Genomic DNA, 19,199 nt, shown 5'->3' with positions numbered 1-19,199 from the left:
ATGATGATGATGATGATGATGATGATGATGATGATGATGATGATGATAGGGGCTAGTGACTATAGTGATGTGATCACAGGACTGGGGATAAAGATGATGGCATTAGAGAAGGGTAGTGATGGTGCAAGTGATAAGGAAGAGGAAGATATTTGTGAAGCTATATAAGTCTGAGGCCAGTCTGTTACATACAGCAGCTGGGCTCCTAAAAGAAAACTAATTTTTATTTGAATGCCCTCCACAAATTTGCAGCTGTCTACTCATTTGTTATGTTGAATAGGACTTATCTATTCATTCTAATATTGTTTGATAAGTTATTCTAATAAAGTAGTTTCCAGAGTGGTTTTCATGTCAAGAGCCAACACCTTAACTCTACGGCTGATTGCAAAGTGGTCATTGGGTATTAAAACAAACAAAGGGCAAGAAAGTGAGTCAAGGTCAAAAAACTAGATAACTTAGGCTATTAAAACATCCAAGCCTCCAATCTTAGGATTTATTGACACAATTAAATAGATCACTCAATAAATCCAATGTCTTTTGTTTTAAATGAAAGAACTGGTGTAATAAAATACACTTTAAAAGATGTACATCCTATCAGCATTATTCTATGAATAAATACTGGCTTGGAACTTTTATCAGTATACACATCCAAGAACAGAACAGCCTGATAAAATCAGCGGTACTTAGATTCACTTGGGATTCCTTTGACTCATAAGCCAACATTAGGTCCCTGAAGTGGCCCTAGAATCACTGGGTTAGCCTTCAGTCTTGACACACTTCTGCCGGTGCCATCAAATAATGTCCTACACATGGAATTTTCTGAGGTTTGTTCATGTTGGACACTGTTGTGGCAGCCTCAATAGCAGCTACTCTATGTCAATTGGCAATAGAAAGGAGTATTCTATAGGCAAGCTTTTAAAGTCTCTTTTATATAAGTATTCATGTGAACAAGAAGATTGCTCATGCTTTGCAGAAATGACCCTACCATACCATTATCCCTTAAACAAACTGCAGTACCAAAGTGCACTGTGCCAAAGCACCCCCTACAGGGAAAAGAAAGTTACTAAATGTTCTTTGCAGGGACTTAATCATCCTGGTGCATTTAAATTTCCATCACTATGGGAATTGAGATAGGGTGTGAGAAGTAATTGTGTTGTGACATATATTCCAAATATGCCTTCATTTTTAAGTTATTAGAAAGACCCACTTTATGAAATTTTCCAACCTTTGCTTAAGGGCACTGTGCCACTCCCCAAAAGCTTGAAGTTCGAACTCATGCATTAGCCAGCAATGACGATTATCAGCACATGTATTCCACCCACTTAGCTTCAGATAGCAACACTCACCCAGCCATCAAAGCATAAGCCAGGTGCAAAATGTCAGCCAGGATACTTCTCAAAGCATGTATCCTCAGATGCTCTTTGCAAATATTCTCCTTATGCAGTCTTTGATGGAGTGTCAAGTGATTAGAAGAACTCCTAATGATTTACATATATTTTAAAATATTTCAATTCAAAACCTCCGGCCTACTTCTAGAGGCATGACTGTATCTTTCCCCAAATGTAGTTCAAAATTGCATATTTTCATGCCTTGCCTCAAAAAAATGTTTCATGTGCTGATCTTCACATGTATGTCATCCTCAAAACTAAACAGCCTTTCTCCTTCAAATGCAACTTAGACACCACAATTATTTGCTCATACATTTTACTCTTGTAGCGCTATTTCTCCAGTCTTCCCCAATAGTATGTTCACTGTAAAATATTGTAATTTCATATCATAGTTATGTACCTGCCTCTACCCCTTAAATTTTACTTAAATGATCTTTTTATCTACCTGTCTATAACCAAACCATAATCTCCATAAAATATGTTTAATTGGCATAAACTACTAACTATACATCATTAATTTGAATAAGTAGTCATAATTTAATTTAATTACTCATCCCTTGCCAAGAAAATCAGGTCTCTTATTCAACAGGGGAACAAACATTTTCTGTATCATTTTATATCTTTTCTCTCCAAGTGAGAGAAAAGTCATTATTCAACAAGCCACCAGGTCACAGCTTTAGTATGGCTGCATCTGGCCTTAATTTGAGCCATGGAAAGAACACTGGGAGCATCCTACAAAGATCTTAGCCTCAGCTGCATAATGTCTGTGTTGAGGATTGCTCACTTCTCCCTTCAGCAAGCCACGTGGGTAGGAGGAATTTCTGTGGGCCAACATTTATCAAGTCCTATGCAGGAGTCAAACCAAAAACTATAGTATTATTACTCGTCACTTACTCCTTCCATATCTTCTTCCTTTTACACCAAAGGCAAAAAGCAAAGCCCTTCCTTCTGCAGAATTACACCCTGTAAAAGATCAGTAGTGCCCCACACTCTGTCTATCATCACTGGTGTGTGCCCCTAGCCTGGGACTACCCCTAGCCCTGATAATAATTTATGAGACGTATGAAGTAATAGGCTATCAAGAGAAAATGTTGCATTTTCTAAGTTCCCCAGTTATGCATGTGCATGATAGACTGTGATAACTGCAAGAAAGATTTTTGTCTTTAGAGTAAATAATGCACTTTTTCCCCAAGTCTCAAAGCCTATATTTAAATGATTATTCATAGGTGCTATGGGAAACTTAAAGCTTTAGCTCGGCAAATCCCAATGTAAAATGGGTAATGTTTCATAAGCCTTGTTTATGTGTCACCGGCCCAGAAACTCATCATTGCCTCTTATATTATGCTCCTGACTCCCAAGCCAACCTCTGAAATCTATTTATCTCATTATGCACCTGGAGGATATTTTGTGACACGGACTCCCATTTACAGCATTGTTCCTTTGAGAAATTGTCCCCTAAATTCCTAGTCTAGTGGCATGTAGATACATTTCTACTTGCATTCAGTGGTGCATGGTAAAAATAGTATACATATGAAGATGAGCACAAGAAGTAATCTTTTTATTCTTAAATATACATTCCAGAAATGACCGTTTTTAAATGACTGTTGTTTATTAGAGGTAAGCAATTGTAGCCTGTGCTATAGAGAGAGATTTTCTGAATTTGAAGTGTCTCGTGTGCTGGCTGTTATCAAGATGAAACATGAGCTTGGTTATAAGATTTGACATTGAACCTGAAGCTGTCTGACCTCTTGTCTTTATTTTCAATTCTTCTCATAACTTCTTTAAATGTATATTATAATTATTATTCTATAAATGCATGCATCATAGAAAACATTTTTCTGTCTTAAAGCAATTTAAAACCAAATATATTTACAGTTTTTAAATATAAAAAGTTCTTTTAAACTAAAAGAAATACCTTTCCTAACAGTTAATGTAAAAAAAAACTGTTTAAATCTCATTTATTTTGTCTATCGGTCCTGATTAAAATTCTTCAGCCCAGTCCACTCTCAATTATTCATGCTAAGGAAGGGGGATCAGTGGCCTGGATAATCTAAAACAGCAGACAATTTTAAAAGCCCTTGTATTTGGCCGAGGCATACTTTACAATCAAACTATGATTATCTACATTAATGAAAGGAAGAGAAGACACTATGAGAAAAACGCAACACCAAGAAAGATCTGCTAAGCTGGCTTCAGGCACTCCAAGGAAGAAGATCACAGGGTTCAATGGAAGAAAAACAACAGGGTCCCAAAAGAAACAACCTATCCAAAATATAGGCACATAGTGACAATATCCACATAACCACCCAGAATGGTAATAGTTATCATTAGAAGCATAGAGTTATGTTAAAACACCACCAGGTTAAAATGTGTGCTGTCCATTTTGCCCTAAATAGTGTAAGAATAGATTATTAGTAGATCATTAGAGAATGGAAAGAGGGTTCAGTGAATAAAAGCACCTGCCATCAAGTCTGAAGACCCAAGTTTCATACCTATGACCTACATGATAGAAACAGAGAACTAACTCTCACAAGTTGACCTTCCAATTTCCATGGCATACATGTGTACACACAGAGGCTCACACAAGCGCACACGGGCGTGCATACACACACACCACACCAAATAAATAAAATGTAAGTTTAAAAAGGAATCAACTGATAGTATATAATTAAAAATGCTACTCTTGAGGGTTTTCTTAGTAAAAGAACCAAGCTACCCCGTCACTACTTAGTTCCCAAAGACACTCTTGAAATACTAACACAGAGGACAAATCAGAAAGCCGCTGTGTGACAGAGCAGAAAATCCAAAGCTTCAAAATGAGAATGCCTGGACCTTTGTCCTCTGCATCTCCTTATTCATGCCAAAGTGAGGTGAGCATTCAAGCAAGGAGAACAGCATGTGCAAAGGTACAGAGGCATGAAGGTCATGGCATTTTTTTAAAACAGCCACGTGCTGCATGTTAGTTAAAGAATAAGGTACCAATAGAGAAAAAAACAGAGCATGTAGGGTCATCCAAAATTTTTTATATTTTTTATATAACACGTGGGTTCTGTTTTTATTTTTATAAAAAATAAAAACAGGTCAAAGTTTTATAATTATTACAAAATACATGGTACATATTTTGATTGTCACTGTTCTAAGCATCTAATATTCATAAAGATATTTAATGTTTACATTAACTCTTACTGTGCCCATTTTACAAACAAAAAAGAGGGGCTTACAAAGTTTAGATATTGTTCAAGATTCCACAGCTACTAAGTAGAGGTGGGGTACAAATGAAATATGTACCCGTATTCAGAGCTTGTGATCTCCTTTAAGAAGTAAGAAGATGGTAAATTTGTAAGAGAGAATGGTGGAGTTAATGTGCAGAAGATATCAGTGGGGTGTGAAAAGGAAGGAAGAGGACTAAAAAAAGACCATGTATTCTAGAACTAATGGAAAACTAGAAATAATGAAGAAAGTGGGCATAATAACAAGGTTTACATGAGCCAAAAAGAAAATGAACTAAATTAGTGTGGGCATGAGAGGAAGAATTTTTGCATGAGCTCCATGCTGCTGGCTCTAGGATCTATTGATGCTCTCTAGTAAATGTTGAAGCATCACTTTATCTTGTGCATCCATGAATTTAGCTGGAGAGCCAGTTTTGAGAGATGAGGAAGCCCAGGAAGGAACAACAATGCCTTCTCTCTCCAGCTCAGTGCTGCTTGCATGCCCCCAAATAAGCAAACACTCAGTATTAACTGAAGGATTTGTTGCTGACAGAAGAATTCATACACAAGCATGGGCCAATATGTAAACCCCATAAATTACTGAGATACTATGACTTGTTTCTTGCTTCTGAAGGTTAAATACATTGACTCTCATTTAGCTTTCTGTGTAACATCCTTGGTACAACCATAAAAGATAAACAAGGAAATGAGGGCATAGGCAGAGTAAAACTGCAGAAAATTCTGTATCTTATCCAGAAAAAATAAATGTTATATATTGCGAATACATTTGTAAGTATCTTAATAAAACTAAACCCATTTTCAGACCATTGCTATCAAAACAAAACTATGAGTGCTATACTTATATGGATGTTAGGGAGAGACTGAAAATGTATACTCCAAATTTTAAGATCCTTGCCTGGCCAACATCCAACTGAGTTTTTGCTGTATGTTTTACATGCTCCACAGTTATATTATTCTTAGACTCCAATTTATCTGGAAACACATGATAAGCAAGCATTCAATTCAGAGCTTTGTCAGTACAAAAGGATGTACAAGCAGAACAATGGAACTTTACCAATAAATACCACATAACGAGCAGTGATGGCAACGGTTACTTTTCAGCACTACCTTGGAAGCCAACTTAGGAACAGGAAGACTTGGTTCATGAGGACTCTGTGCATTCAGAAATAGAGGAGGTAAGAGATTATGACAAATGTAATAACCAAGCAACTGATCCCAGAACCAAACCCATGAATCTATAGCTTTTCTTATAACAACCACCACCACCAATGTTTCCTCACATTGTCTGAGTGCTTCACTTTCTATGGTCTGAAGTTCCATTGATTCTCTTTGTTGTCTTAGTTTGTTCAGGCTGCTGTAACACAATACCAGAGTCTTACTTAAAAGTCTGAGGCTTAAAAGTCTGAGGCCTCAGTACCAGCGTGGTCATGTTAGAGTGAGAATTTCTTTCTGGGTCAAGGGTGGGAGCTTCAGACTATGCTCACACAGAATGGAAGAGAGAAGTCCGGCCTCTGGATTTCTTTTCCAAGGCAGGGAGCCCGTCAAAGAAAGAGTAAGGCTGAGGATTAGAGTATCTAACTACAAATTTAGAGGGGAATCTGGGGAGACACTCTGTCTGTAGCACTCATCTTTACCCCAAAAGTGTGGGCCTAGAGAATTTTCAGAATGTGGATGCCTTAGTGCTGATGGGAGAATATAATGGCAAAAAGAAGAGAGAACTTGTTCAGTTCATTAATTTTGAATAATACCTCATCGCTTAGAAAGTACTCCCATATGTTAATGAATGTTAATAAATACTTTTACATAAATGAATATTATATTAAGGTCTTTATTTATGTTAATAAAGATTTCAAGTTCAAAACAGAGTGGAACATACATATTTAATTCTTTTCCTTCTCACACTCCATGGAAATGACAGTAAATAAGAGATCCACAACTGAGCTTACATTAAAACAGTCCCACTAGAACATCACATTTACTCAAGTACTTCTGGAAAATAGAAATAAAATAGGACCAATTTGTCAGAGAAAGTAAGACAAAGCACTCAGACGTAGACTCTGGAGAAATCTGGAGATGACTGGAAAGCTTCTGCTTGACAACCGCTGAGGCAGCCATCACAGGGGAAAGAAGACTTGGCTTTCCATCCTGATAATTAATCCAGGGATCATCTGTGTCACTGATGGCCTGCTGGGTTCATCTCCTCCATCAACAAGACAATGATACCTTCACCGCATGTTCATGCTAAGAGATGCTTCATGAGAGTGAGTGACAAATGTGACCAGGAAGGATTCTAACATGCTTAATGGAGCAGTAGAAAAAGGAGAGGGGAAGTGAGGAAGACAGAGACATGGGGGGGGGGAGTGAGGTTGGAGGCAGACAGACTGAGCAGAACAAAGGTAAACAGACTTTTTAAAGAATTAGCATCTGGTGATTTCTAAGATCTAAATCTTGGCTAGCTCCCCCACATACATTTTTCAGTCTGTGAGGATTGACCATTAATCGCCTCAGCTCTCAACTGACAAACAGAACTTTGTTCCTTTGCAGGCACCCTTGTTTCAGTTGATGATACAGATCTAGTTTAAAGAAGTCTAAATATGTTGCTGCTATTAATCAGCATATTAGTTCATTCATAAATACCATAGGACCTTCAGGCACTAGATGAAAACAGATCATCTTGAGTGAGGTATCCCAGAAGCAGAAAGACACACATAGTATATACTCACTTATAAGTGGATATTACACATATAATATAGGATAAACAAACTAAAATCTATACACGAAAAGAAGCTAAACAAGAAGGAGGACCTGGGTAAGATGCTCAATCCTCACTTAGAAAGACAAATGGGATGGACATCAGAAGAGGAAGAAAACAAGGAACAGGACAGGACCCTACCACAGAGGGGCTCTGAAAAACCCCATCCTGCAGGATATCAAAGCAGATGCTGAGACTCAGAATCTAACTTTGGGCAGAGTGCAGGGAATCTTATGCTAGAAGGGAGGGATAGAAAGACCTGGAGGGGACAGGAGCTCCACAAGAAGAGCATCAGAACCAAGAAATCTGGGCACAGGGATCTTTTCTGAGACTGATACTCCAACAAAGAACCATTCATGGATATAACCTAGAACCCCTGCTGAGATGTAGCCCATGGCAGCTAAGTATCCAAGTGAGTTCCCTAGTAATAGGAACAGGGACTGTCTCCACAGGAACTCAGTGGCTGGCTCTTTGATCAACTCCCCCTGATGGGGGAGCAGCCCTACCAGGCCACAGAAGAGAACAATGCAGACAGTCCTGATGAGACCTGATAGGCTAGGGTCAGATGGAAGGGAAGGAGGACCTTCCCTATCAGTGGAATGGGGAAGGGGCATGGACAGAGAAGAGGGAGGAAGGGTGAGATTGGAAGGGAACAAGAGAGGGGGCTACAGCTGGGATACAAAGTGAATAAACTGTAGTTAATAAAAAATAAATAATTTTTTAAAGAGTAAGAACAAAAATAAAATAAAAATAGGAAGGCAATATATTATGGTCCACCTCTCAGCATTCAGGAGGGTGAGCCACAGGGTTATGAGTTAAATGGACCAAATTTCAAGCTAGCCAAAACTGTACAGCAAAACCCTGTCTTTAATAAGTCCAAAAAAATAATACAAAATATAAACACACACACACACACACACACACACAATTAGGTATATATGTGTTTTTTCCTTTTGCTATTTTTTTCAGGGTTTTTTTCTTTTAATCTCTTCTTTTTATTCCATTTTCTCTTTTTACCTTGTTTCTCTTGTTTAATCTTTTTCTGTTGTGTAATCTTTTGCAAATTGACAAGTTATAGTTACACCTATCTGTGGACTATAAAGTGATGCTATGTGAGATAAGGAGAGCTGGCCTTTCCAGCTCCAACACTCAAGAGAGTGGGGCCAGTGCCTCAGCGGGGCAGCACAGTAGAGCTAGCTTTGGTGGCCGGCTGTAGATGCACCAGTCCCATGAGCACGAGAACAGGAAAGCTGGCTCTGCCCTTTGCCAGCTGCAGCATTAGGTGAGCTAGCCAGGGCAATGCTGAAGAGCTGGTGCTGGTGGTGTGGGTGCAGGAGAGCTGGCAGGCAGACCAACTCAAGTACCGCCCAGGCCCAGAGTCCGCGTTCTGAGTTGGCACACCCCAATATCTACCTTATCAATGAACTGCAGGAGTGTGGGAAAGGCCTGTCCTACAGCTCCAAAGCTGCAGGATCTCCATGACACAGGGCAACAACAGAATATCCGAGAGTTCAGTGAGGATCCAGAATTGATGGTGCAGCAGAAGCCAGAGGCCTCAAGGCAGACCAATGACTTACTGCAGTGAACATTTGCAAATAGAGATGTGTAGGGGTACTGTGGGACACTCTGTGACACACCGCAGCACGCGTGACAAAATGTTCTTTCTGTTTTGCTTTGCTTTGGTTATTTTTGTTTTGTTTTGTGTTTTTATTTTTTATTTTTGTTGAGGGAGGTTGCAAGGACGACCTGAGGGTTGATGAGAAGGAATGGGGAGAAGGAGTGGGATTGAGGTGCATGATGTGAAACTCAAAAAGAATCAATAAAAAGTTGATTTAAAAAAATGTTGTTATGATCTGTGACTATTTCGTGGATAAATCAATTAAGTATTCTCTCAAATACGTAAAGTTTTAATGTGAGAACTTTGAAATGTACATTTTTTTACAATTTTTTGAAATGTATAACACCCAGTTTTCAGCTATAGTTCCCCATGCTCTCTATAAATGTGTATTTTTCCGGCCTAAGTAAGTCCTCCTTAGGGATAGGGTCTTTGACCATCATCACCATACTCCCCTTTTTCCTAACCTCTGCAGCCACCATTCCCCTCTCCTCACAGTTCAGTTGTTTTATATCCCTGCATTCTACATGCAGCATTCTCTCTCTATACCTGGCCTCTTTAGCTCAGTTAACTGTTGTCCATTTTGCTGGCAGACTGGGTTTTTGGCTTGTATGTTTATTTATTTTGGGATTTGTTTGCTTTTCTTTTTTAAGGCTGTAATGTATTTCATTGTGTGCAGACATGACGTCTTCTTAGCCATTCATCTCTTGGTGAGTGCAAGTCAATGCCACACTAAAAATATTGCATTGAACATGAGAGTGAAGATTTCTCTCTAACAAACCTATTTAAAATTTTAGAATAAATGCCAAAAACCATGGCTGCTAGACTGACAACTTAATTTTCATACTAGTAATATTAAAGAGTTATAAAGATAACAGTATTCAGAAAACACAGCATGACATTCTAAAAAGAAAAAAGAAATAACAAAATAATTTGTTTCTAAAAATTATAAAACCGATTGCTGCCACTAAATATTTAATAGAGGGGCTAAAAAATGGAATTAATGCAAGCTAAACCTCTAATACAGCTAAAGGATATTCATTTGGAAGAAAAGGTTGAGGAAAGTAACCCAGAGAAGAAGCAGAAAATGTAAGAAAGGGTCTCCAGTATTCTTACAATTCCATAAGCAAGGGGTAGGAGGAAAGGTGGGCATCATGTGACATCAGGTTAGCAGTTTTGCAGATGAGACATCGGAGGCTCAAAGACGCTGGCCATTGGTGTTGCATGGTCAATAAGTAAAGCTTGACATGCTTCTGATGAGTCAGTTACTCTCCTGAGCCCAAGGCTCGAGTTCAGCCACCATTATAAGCAGAGACCCAGGGGCTTTTTTTTCCCCCCAGTTTGTGTCTCCTAGTCTACACCTATTCATTGCATCTGGCATCTGGTCGGAGAGTGAAAATCAGCTAGTTCACGTTTGGAAATCATTCTTGCCTGTACGACATTTTGTTCATTGTCATTCTCATGGTATGGTGAGAAAAAAATAAGTAAGTCGAGATTTTTGTGGATATCAAATTTAAGAGCAGAAGAATGAAATAGGGATTATGTCATAGTGTGAGTCTGAAACATGCCTCACAGGCTCCTTTCTTGAACTCGCAGTCCCCAGCTACTGGTGTACTGGTGTTTTGGGGTTTTTTTGTTTGTTTGTTTGTTTGTTTGTTTGTTTAAGGCTGTGGACTCTTTAGGAGGTGGGACTTGCCTGGTAGAAGCACATCACTGGGCAGGGGCCTTTGAAGGTAACGCATGCCCCTGGCTCCCATCCTGCTCTCCCTGTCTCCTGGCCAACTGCCATGTGAACATGCATCCACCTTACCTGCTACCACCATGCTTTCTCCTCCATGGTGAACCAAAAACTCTCCGAAACCATAATTCAAAACAAACCTTTCACAGCTTAAGTTGCTTCTGTCAGGTATTTTGTTGCAGCAACAAGAAAAGTGAAAGTTGACATGACAGAAACAACCTACATTAGTTAAACTATGGTATATTTCAAGTGTAAATTCTTTTCTACTTTTTCCTAATGTAAGAGGCAAACACTCTAAATTTATTTCCCTTTTTTCTTTCTTATGTGATCTGAACAAAAACAGATCTATCTAGCAAGGATTGTTCTGGATAAAAAACACAAGGGTAGCCACTCACCTAATCCCAAACAGAATATTTAATACAAACTAGTAGAAAATGAGGAACAAGAAAAATAGTTGAATTTGGTTGTGCAGAAACAGCAAACAGAAAGCAGAGTTTGCACCGGCATTTACAATCGGTAAATGAAATGTGCCTCCCTTGTGGACTCACTGAGTTTTTAAAAGGGGGGAAAAAGAAACATTCAGAATTGAATCATTGTAAACTTGACCTAAATCTTACTCATATAACTGCCCTGTTCGTTCTCCTGCTTTTTTAAATGTAAGCATAACTTCAAGTCTATTGAGTGTAGAATTCCATTGTTGACAAACCAGAGCAAAAATAGTCAAAGCTGAACCCCTGTTTCTGCAAGGATGAAGCCAAAGTCCCCATTAAATCAAAAGTAAATACAACATGGGTTCCAGGGCAGCAAGAACAGCTCATAATGACACTCATAAACCAGGGTCCTTTGCCTCCTTTCGAACCACAAACCCCAGCCCCATTAGGAAGCCTTAATGGAGTAGTTTAGACTCTGCTCGGGACTCATGGGGTTTTACAGAGCACGTTCACCCCTTAAGAGCCTTCTCCAAAATCACCCGCAGTTACAAGCTTCTAAAAGCCATAGAAACAGGTTCTAAATGTCCCTTTCATAGTTCTTCTGTGGTATGCAAGGAAATGAACACAACATCACTGAGCTGCCTCCTGGCTTTGTTCCTTACCTTCCATCTAGCCCAAAAGAGTACACAGAGTCAGCCTTGCAAAGGGTTAAAAATCTTAGTGGGTTTTCTATGCCGAAAATGATGGCACGTCTTACTTGTGTATGTAAAATGATTGTCTGCATTTTCCTCCCTGTCTCTTTACTCCAACAAATACATTTTATAGGTCGTGCAATGTTCTTTACAACTCACCTAAAATGCATAATTTTTCTCCTGCTTATACCACTTATTTATTATTTATTTATGAGATTTATATTGTACCTTCCTCCAAAAAGGCCCAAGGCACTGCACAGCAAAGCATTATATAATAAACATTAAACTCTTCTTCAGAACCATAAACAGTGAAGTGTCCAGAAGAGAGGCAGAAGGAATAAGAGGCACAGGAGGAAGGCCATGGTTCTGGTGAAATACATAAACAAGACGGGCTATATTGAGAAGGGGGATTAGAAGGGCAAGCCCTGCGCTTCTCAGTTGGCCCCACATGCAAAGATTCTGACACTGCCCTCTGTTACAAACCAAAGCTTCCCAATATCTCAATTTTCAGTACAGGAATACATCAGAGCTCCCAAGAGAGTGGAAATAAATACACCTACACAGGCGATCATGCTCTGAAAACTGGTGAAAAGACATACATGTTTCAGAACAAAATCACTCAATTGCTAATTTTTTTTTTTTTTTTTTTACAAATACCATTCTCATTCAGTCCTCCTTTTTTCTCAGTGGCTGTGACTTTCCAAAGGTCCATAGGCTGAGGTATAACAAAAAGTCAAAGATTTTCCAAATGAAAAAGTGACAAGCTCAAGCCAGCTTTTTAAACTCAGCCCATGTCGATCTAACTAAGCCACATTTGGGCTTCCTGTATCTGAAATCGAAACAATGGTGGACGAGAAGGTTAAGTAATTTCTCTTTCTTACAGCAGCTACTCAAATAGTCAAGAACACGAAAGGAGTGGGCAGTGTGTGATTTAGAGTCGAAAGAAGAACTGAGCTTCCCCATTAAATGAAGCAGATGAAGATGCTCTGCTCACAAGTACAGGCTGGAGTGAGCACAGCCCAAGGAGAAAGAGAAAGAACTCTACTCGTGTTGATAGGAGCATCTGAGTTAGTGCTAATGAACATCACGTGCCAGGCGTTCTTGTGCTCCAATTACAGATGCTCACCCAGATCCCAGCTATAGAGCGAACCTGGCAATTTCCTATTCCACAGTTAAGGAAACTGAGAAATGAGTGTTTCATCTGCCCTTATTATACTAAGAAATGTTTGAAGTAAAACTCAAACCCAGCACTTCTAAGGTAGAACAAGCAAGCACAGAGAAGTCATTCAGTGAGTTGATAAAACTAACAGGACGAGGACCCCATACAGCACATTGGTCAAGTACCCCAGCCTAGAAGCTATTGATAGAGAGTTAACACACAGTAGTCAATTAGCAGCCATAAACAAAGCCCTTAACATAAGGTGTAACCAAACCCAGTGCAGAAGAACATGGGAAGACTTCCTTCAGGCAGACAGGTGGAGAGGAAGACAGGATAGACTGGCTAAGGTCACCCCAGGTCCTCAGCGGAACAGGATGTTGGTGACTGAAACCTAACATGCACTTATAAAAATAGTTGTATGCTTGTGTCGAGTTACCTTGGAGTTGTGTAGTAGGTAATCCTCAGCAATCTTTCTGGTGTGCCCCTAAATATGAATATTATATCTAGAAGACATATTAGCATAGAACACTTCTGTGGCTGTTCTGCAGTAGACGGCATAATTATCCTCTATTTCGAAAAGTGAAGAATGTTAATAGAATTTAGTCTGAAATAGTTCATATACTTGGAGAGTTGTAACCTTACTTAATATGTAAATAGATGTGAGCTAAAGGAGTATGTACTTATGACAAGTACCTATGGCTTAGAAAAATCATAGCAGCCGGAAACCTAGCCAGTCACAAGCTGCTAACTTCCTCAGACAGGCCCAAATTAGACAAACGTTGAGTGCTGCTAGGTTATTTCTGCATAGCCCTTCCTTTTTCTGTCTTCCTACACTGACTACCCACATCACTAGGTGGGATTATTGAATCATTTTTTTACATATATACTTTTTTAGAAGATTGATTGGTGTTTTACCTACGTAGCTGTCTGCCTAAGGGTGTTAAATTCCCCTGGAATTGGAATTACAGACAGCTGCCATGTGTGTGCTGGGAATTGAACATCCAGTGTTCTTAACCACTGAGCCATCTCTCCATTCCTGCGGGTTTTTTGTGTGTCTTTTTTTTATTAATTACAGTTTTTCCACTTTGTATCCCAGCTGTAGCCTCCTCTTTCAGCCCCTCCCAATCCCACCCCCCTCCCTCATCTCCTCCTATGCTCCTCTCCAACCTCCCCTTCCATCTGACCATAGTTTATCACGTCTCATCAGAGCTGGCTGCTTTGTCCTCCTCTAACTGGTTCAGGGAACAATCCAATTCATAAATCATTTTCTTGCTCAAATAAACCCTGCTAAAATTAATTTACCTGAAGTTTCCCTCTTAATAGATAGTCATCAGAGGTGAGATTTGAAGTACATTTGCAGAATGCCCAGGAGCAGCAAACACTCTTACAGATGCATTGATCCACTGATATTTCGCAGCATGTGGGGTAATGGGTGAGTTCTATATCAGACTTGAGCTCCATAGACTTGCATTCTGAGATCTTTCACCTTATATAAACACTGTTTTCCTAGACAGAGTCTAGGGCAGGATTAAATAAAATAACTCAGCTAAATCTACTATACTCCTTAAGATAATATCTTTGGGAGCTGAATAAATGGCTTAATAGTTAATAGCACTAGCTTCTCTTCCCAAGGAACCAGGTTCAATTCCCAGTACCAACATGGCAGCCCATAACTGCTCATAACTACAGTTCCAGAGGATTTTATGCCCTCTTTTAGTACCCATGGACACAAAGCACACATACGATATACTGACATGTAAGCAGGCAAACCATTAATAAATATAAAATAACAAGATTTATTTTAAAGAAGGTATTTTTTGAAAAACAAGTCTGGGACTATTTTTAGGAGTTCTCTATGTGGACTGTAGCTGTACTGCCAGGATAACTATACAAAAATAGATAGTCTTTCAATAAGATCATTTTGTAATGACTATGAATCTTAACTGCCATCATGCCCCAAACACCAGGACCAGATGGGTTTTAATACTGATGGACTATCTTTATTGCCTAAACTTTTAATTGTTTGGATTCCGTAAGTTTTTCTTATAGTTATTCTTGTTAAGGAGAGTATTTTAATTTCTTACCACATTTTCCTAATGTCTACCACAATAATTCTCCACAGTCGGTGTAGCCACTCAAGAGTTCAAAGCAGTATTCTTGGTATATCAAGTGGCCTCACTGTGGTTAGAACAGGAAAAAAAATTGGAAAGAGAGCCTAAAGGAACTAGCAAGATGAGTCATTGGTGAACAGCACTTACTGTTCTTGTGGAAAATGGGGGTTCAATTCCCAGCATCCACATGGTAGCTCACAACCATCTATGACTCCAGTTCTGGGGGGATCCAAATGACCCCTTATTACCTCCTTGGGTACTGGGCATGCATGTGGCTGGTGCATATACCCTCACAGGCAAAACACCCATACATGTAAAGTAGAATAAATAAATCTAAAAATTGTTAGGACATAAATAATCATCTAATAAATTTGACACTATGAATTCTGAAGCTAATACTGAAACCAAACAAGCTTATTAGAATTGTGACCAGGTGGCAGTGCCAAGGTTTCAGTTAGCTTTCAACACTAAGAGGCTAAGTAGGAAGGAAGACTTGAAATCAATGAAATTTCACCCAAAGCTCTATCAATAAAAAGAGAATTAAAATCTACCTCTGTGAACCTGGTAGTGGCCACTGAAATTGGGCTATATATATTTTTTTTTGTGCATAGCTGTGTCACTCCAATTTCCATATTTATTGTCACATGTGGTGTTCTTGTGTGTCCCTTTCAGCGTCTAAACTTTCTTCTTTGTATGAGGACAGCAGTAACAGTAACTGACATCAGTAACAGCCCTATCCTACTCCAGCAAACTTAGCTAACTGCATCTTCAAGTGACTAGTACTAGCCTCTGAGACTGTCAGCGAACAAACTTTAGTTACTTAAGCCTCACAGCTTGACATCATTTGTTACAGCAATCATATAAAGCTACAACAAGAAACCTTTTACCTTTGCTTAAATCAGGATTTCACCACATGCCCCTTTGACCGAATAATGTAGAGAAATTTTCACTGTGGTGGCTGTTAAAGAATTCTTAATTGCATTGTCTTCTTCTGTGGCAGAAGGAAAGAAAAGAAGACCTCCCTTATCAGTGGACTTGGGGAGGAGCATGTGGGAGGGATTGGGATGGGAGGAGAGAGGGAACCATAGGGGGAATACAAGGTGAATAAAGTGTAATTAATAAAGAATTAAAAATGGAAAAAAGAATTCTTAATTGCAAACCCATAGAATCAACTAATCTGGGATCGTAGGGGCTCACAGAAACTGAACTGCAAACAGGCAGCCTGCGTGGGTCCGATCTAGGCCCTCTTCATATGTGCTTTGGTTGCATAGCTTGGAATTCTTGTGCTATTTCTAACAGGTGGAGTGGGGGCTGTCTGACTCCTTTGCCTACCCTTGGGAGGCTTGTCCTCCTACTGGGTTTCCTGGTCCATTCCTAATATGAGGGTATGTGCCCAGTCTTACTGCAACTTGATAGGCCTTGTTTGGTTCATATCACTTGGAAGCCTGCTCTTTTCTGAAGGCAAATGGAGGAGGAGTGGATTGGGGGAGAGGAGAGATGGGAGGGGAGTAGGAGAGGAGGGAGGAGAAACTGCAGTCAGGATATAGCATATGAGAGAAGAATAAATAAACAAATAGGAAAAGACTTTTTCATTGCTTGGCAGGATAGGAGGATACATATGTTTTGGAAAAGTAAATCCAGTTGTTCTATGTGTGGCATACACGGGTGTGGGTGATAATATATTCATCTGTAGAGGCTGAAGCTAAAACACCAAGCCTGCCTGGATTTACCATTTATGCCCAATAGTTCGTTATTCCTCTCTTAGGAGCTAACCCAGGAAATAAGTGACATGTTCAAGATAATACTTTGCTTTGGCCCGCTTGGAACAGAGCAGAGAACATTTCCCAATTAATGAAGAGCTCCTGGGAGCGATTTACTCAACACTATTCTAGCCAGTGGTGGATGAGGAGGAAATTTTTTTCCAAATACTCGGTAAATTTGTTCAAGAAACCAATCACAAAGGTGGCTACCTTGATGTAAACTGCTTTCTCAGACAGCTCAGACTAAGTGGAAGGCAGCTACAACCTATCCTCATCCCTCACCCACCACTCCTTACATCTGAGGAAGGAAAGAAGGGGATGCGGTCTCTTTTGCCTAAAAAGAGACACTTTATATTTATAGGATTTCGCCACCCTCCTCCCAAGGAATACAGAGCCTACCAAAAGCATCCATTTCAGCCCCAGAATGTAGGAAGCATTTCCTCCTACCTTCTACTTGATAAGCGGCAGTGGCTGCTCCCCATCCAAACCCCACAGGGAAAGCCATGGCTGTAGAGGTAGACTTGTCACCCTCCACTAACAGGATTTCAGGACTACAGCCAGAAGAGCTGAGCAGCTGTGAAGACCTTTTACCCCAGACCAAAGTCTCAGCGCGCAAACACAAGTGGAAGTAAGAAGAGCTCTAGGTCAGAGGAGTGGCCACAGCTGTGACAAGACAGCTGTCACCCTAGGTTCTGACCAAGTTAATCTTTACCCTTTTTTTTTTGTATTTTATTTTTTTCTTATCAGTTACATTTTATTAACTATGTACTCCAGCCGTGTCCCGATCCCTCATTCCCTCCCAGTCCCTCCCTCCCTCCCTCCTCTCCACCGTGCCCCTTTCAAAGTCCACTGATAGGGGGGACCTCCTCCCCATTCATCTGATCCTGTTTTATCAGGTATCCTCAGGACTGGCTGCAAAGCTCTCCTCTGTGGCCTAACAGGACTGCTCCTCCCTTGGGGGGTGGGGAGGCCAAAGAGCCAGCCATTGAGTTCCTGTTAGAAATAGTCCTTGTTCCCCTCACTATGGGAAACCAATTGGTTACTGAGCTACCACAGGCTACATCTGAGCAGAGGTTCTAGGTTACATTCATACATGAATCTTTACCCTTTTAATACAGTGCACAGGCATGGATTTTAAGTTACACAATTCTTCCAGAGTCCTCCCAAGGTCCATTTTTATATGTATGTTTGGGGAGGGAAGGGGATAAAGACATTGGTTGATGGATTTCTGGCTTCTGATATGGAGAGGCATGATGGGAAGCCAAGCTCTAAGCTTTTATATAGCCTGTCTTGTCTTGTTCCCTAGGCTTTCTTGCTTCTCCCTGGGCCTCTTTCTGAAACTGTATTGCCTGTATAAATGTGGCAATCTGCCAATGGACAGATCTTTGGTGGGCAGTGCTGCTAACAACGATGGGCATCACTGCTAAGAGGAGATAGGTGGGGTGGGGAGTATTCTTTGGGACACTCCGAAACAACATTGCAACTTTTCCTTAAGACAAAACAATCCACAATTAAAAGTTTGTTTTAAAACATTCTTGTGGAGGAATGAGCTGAGCCCAGAAAATTACTTGTTTCATTTACTCAACTCTGAACTGAGCTTGTCCCTGTTCAACGACAAGGATATAAAGAGTGGAAGGAGGTATCAGTGGGGATCCAAACCCTAAGAAGGAAGAAGCACTTAATTATGCTCCGCAGATGATGGGGACTTTAAGACATTTAAAATTACATACATGGAGACATAAACATCAGCAATGCAGGTGGAGCTATTTAATCCAAAGAATGCTCAGTTCTGGAGCAATCTGTATAAACCCAGGGGTGGGCGGACCAAATTGTTTCATTATGGAGCACTAGATGGCAGTGTTGCAATTATTTAGGCTCACAAATGAGTTAAATCACAAAATTGAATATCCCAGCGGTCCCTGCATGCAACAGTTCCTCCTGACTCCTTAGGCTCCCAGGGTTCCTCTCCAGACAGACACCCTTCTCCATGTTCAACAGTCTCTGAAGTCATTTGCTCCCAAAATGCATTATAATTCTTTCTCAGTTCTGGCCAGACCACCATGCAGATCCGTCTGTTGTTCTTCAGTATCAGCAACTTTCTATACTCAAAAACATAACCGAGGTTTTGGGGAGCCTTTGTCTCTAACATGGGCTATATATGAATACATACCAGGTTAGGAATTTAACCTCACTGTTTTTTTAATTATTTAAATATGTTGACCTCATTTACAGTAATGAAAACTGGAAATAGTGGCCCATGCCTACAATCCCAGCACTCAGGGAACTGAAGCTGGAGAATGAAATGTTTCAAGCCAGCCAGAGCTAA

General features: G+C 40.0%; 1 protein-coding gene across 7 annotated transcripts in view; it reads right to left on the bottom strand.

Moving 5' to 3' along the window:
- LOC129689107 (cytosolic beta-glucosidase) overlaps window positions 1-17,478 on the bottom strand; it is a 139,874-nt gene extending 122,396 nt beyond the window's left edge. For 3 of the 7 annotated variants that reach the window (XM_055624268.1, XM_055624270.1, XM_055624269.1), the window contains exon 1: window positions 17,321-17,476. In XM_055624268.1, coding sequence (XP_055480243.1) covers window positions 17,321-17,378 — 58 coding nt within the window. In that variant the 5' untranslated portion in view covers window positions 17,379-17,476. Of the gene's footprint in view, window positions 1-17,320 lie in introns of all 7 variants that reach the window. The other 4 variants (XM_055624264.1, XM_055624265.1, XM_055624266.1 and 1 more) reach the window with 3 other exon arrangements.
- Window positions 17,479-19,199: the final 1,721 nt, after the last annotated feature.

The sequence above is a fragment of the Psammomys obesus genome, unplaced genomic scaffold, assembly GCF_907164565.1.
Source record: "Psammomys obesus unplaced genomic scaffold, mPsaObe1.curated_primary_1811, whole genome shotgun sequence".
Lineage (NCBI taxonomy): Eukaryota > Metazoa > Chordata > Mammalia > Rodentia > Muridae > Psammomys > Psammomys obesus.
The sequence above is the reverse complement of the archived record's forward strand: the minus strand, read 5'-3'. Positions and strand labels throughout refer to the sequence as shown.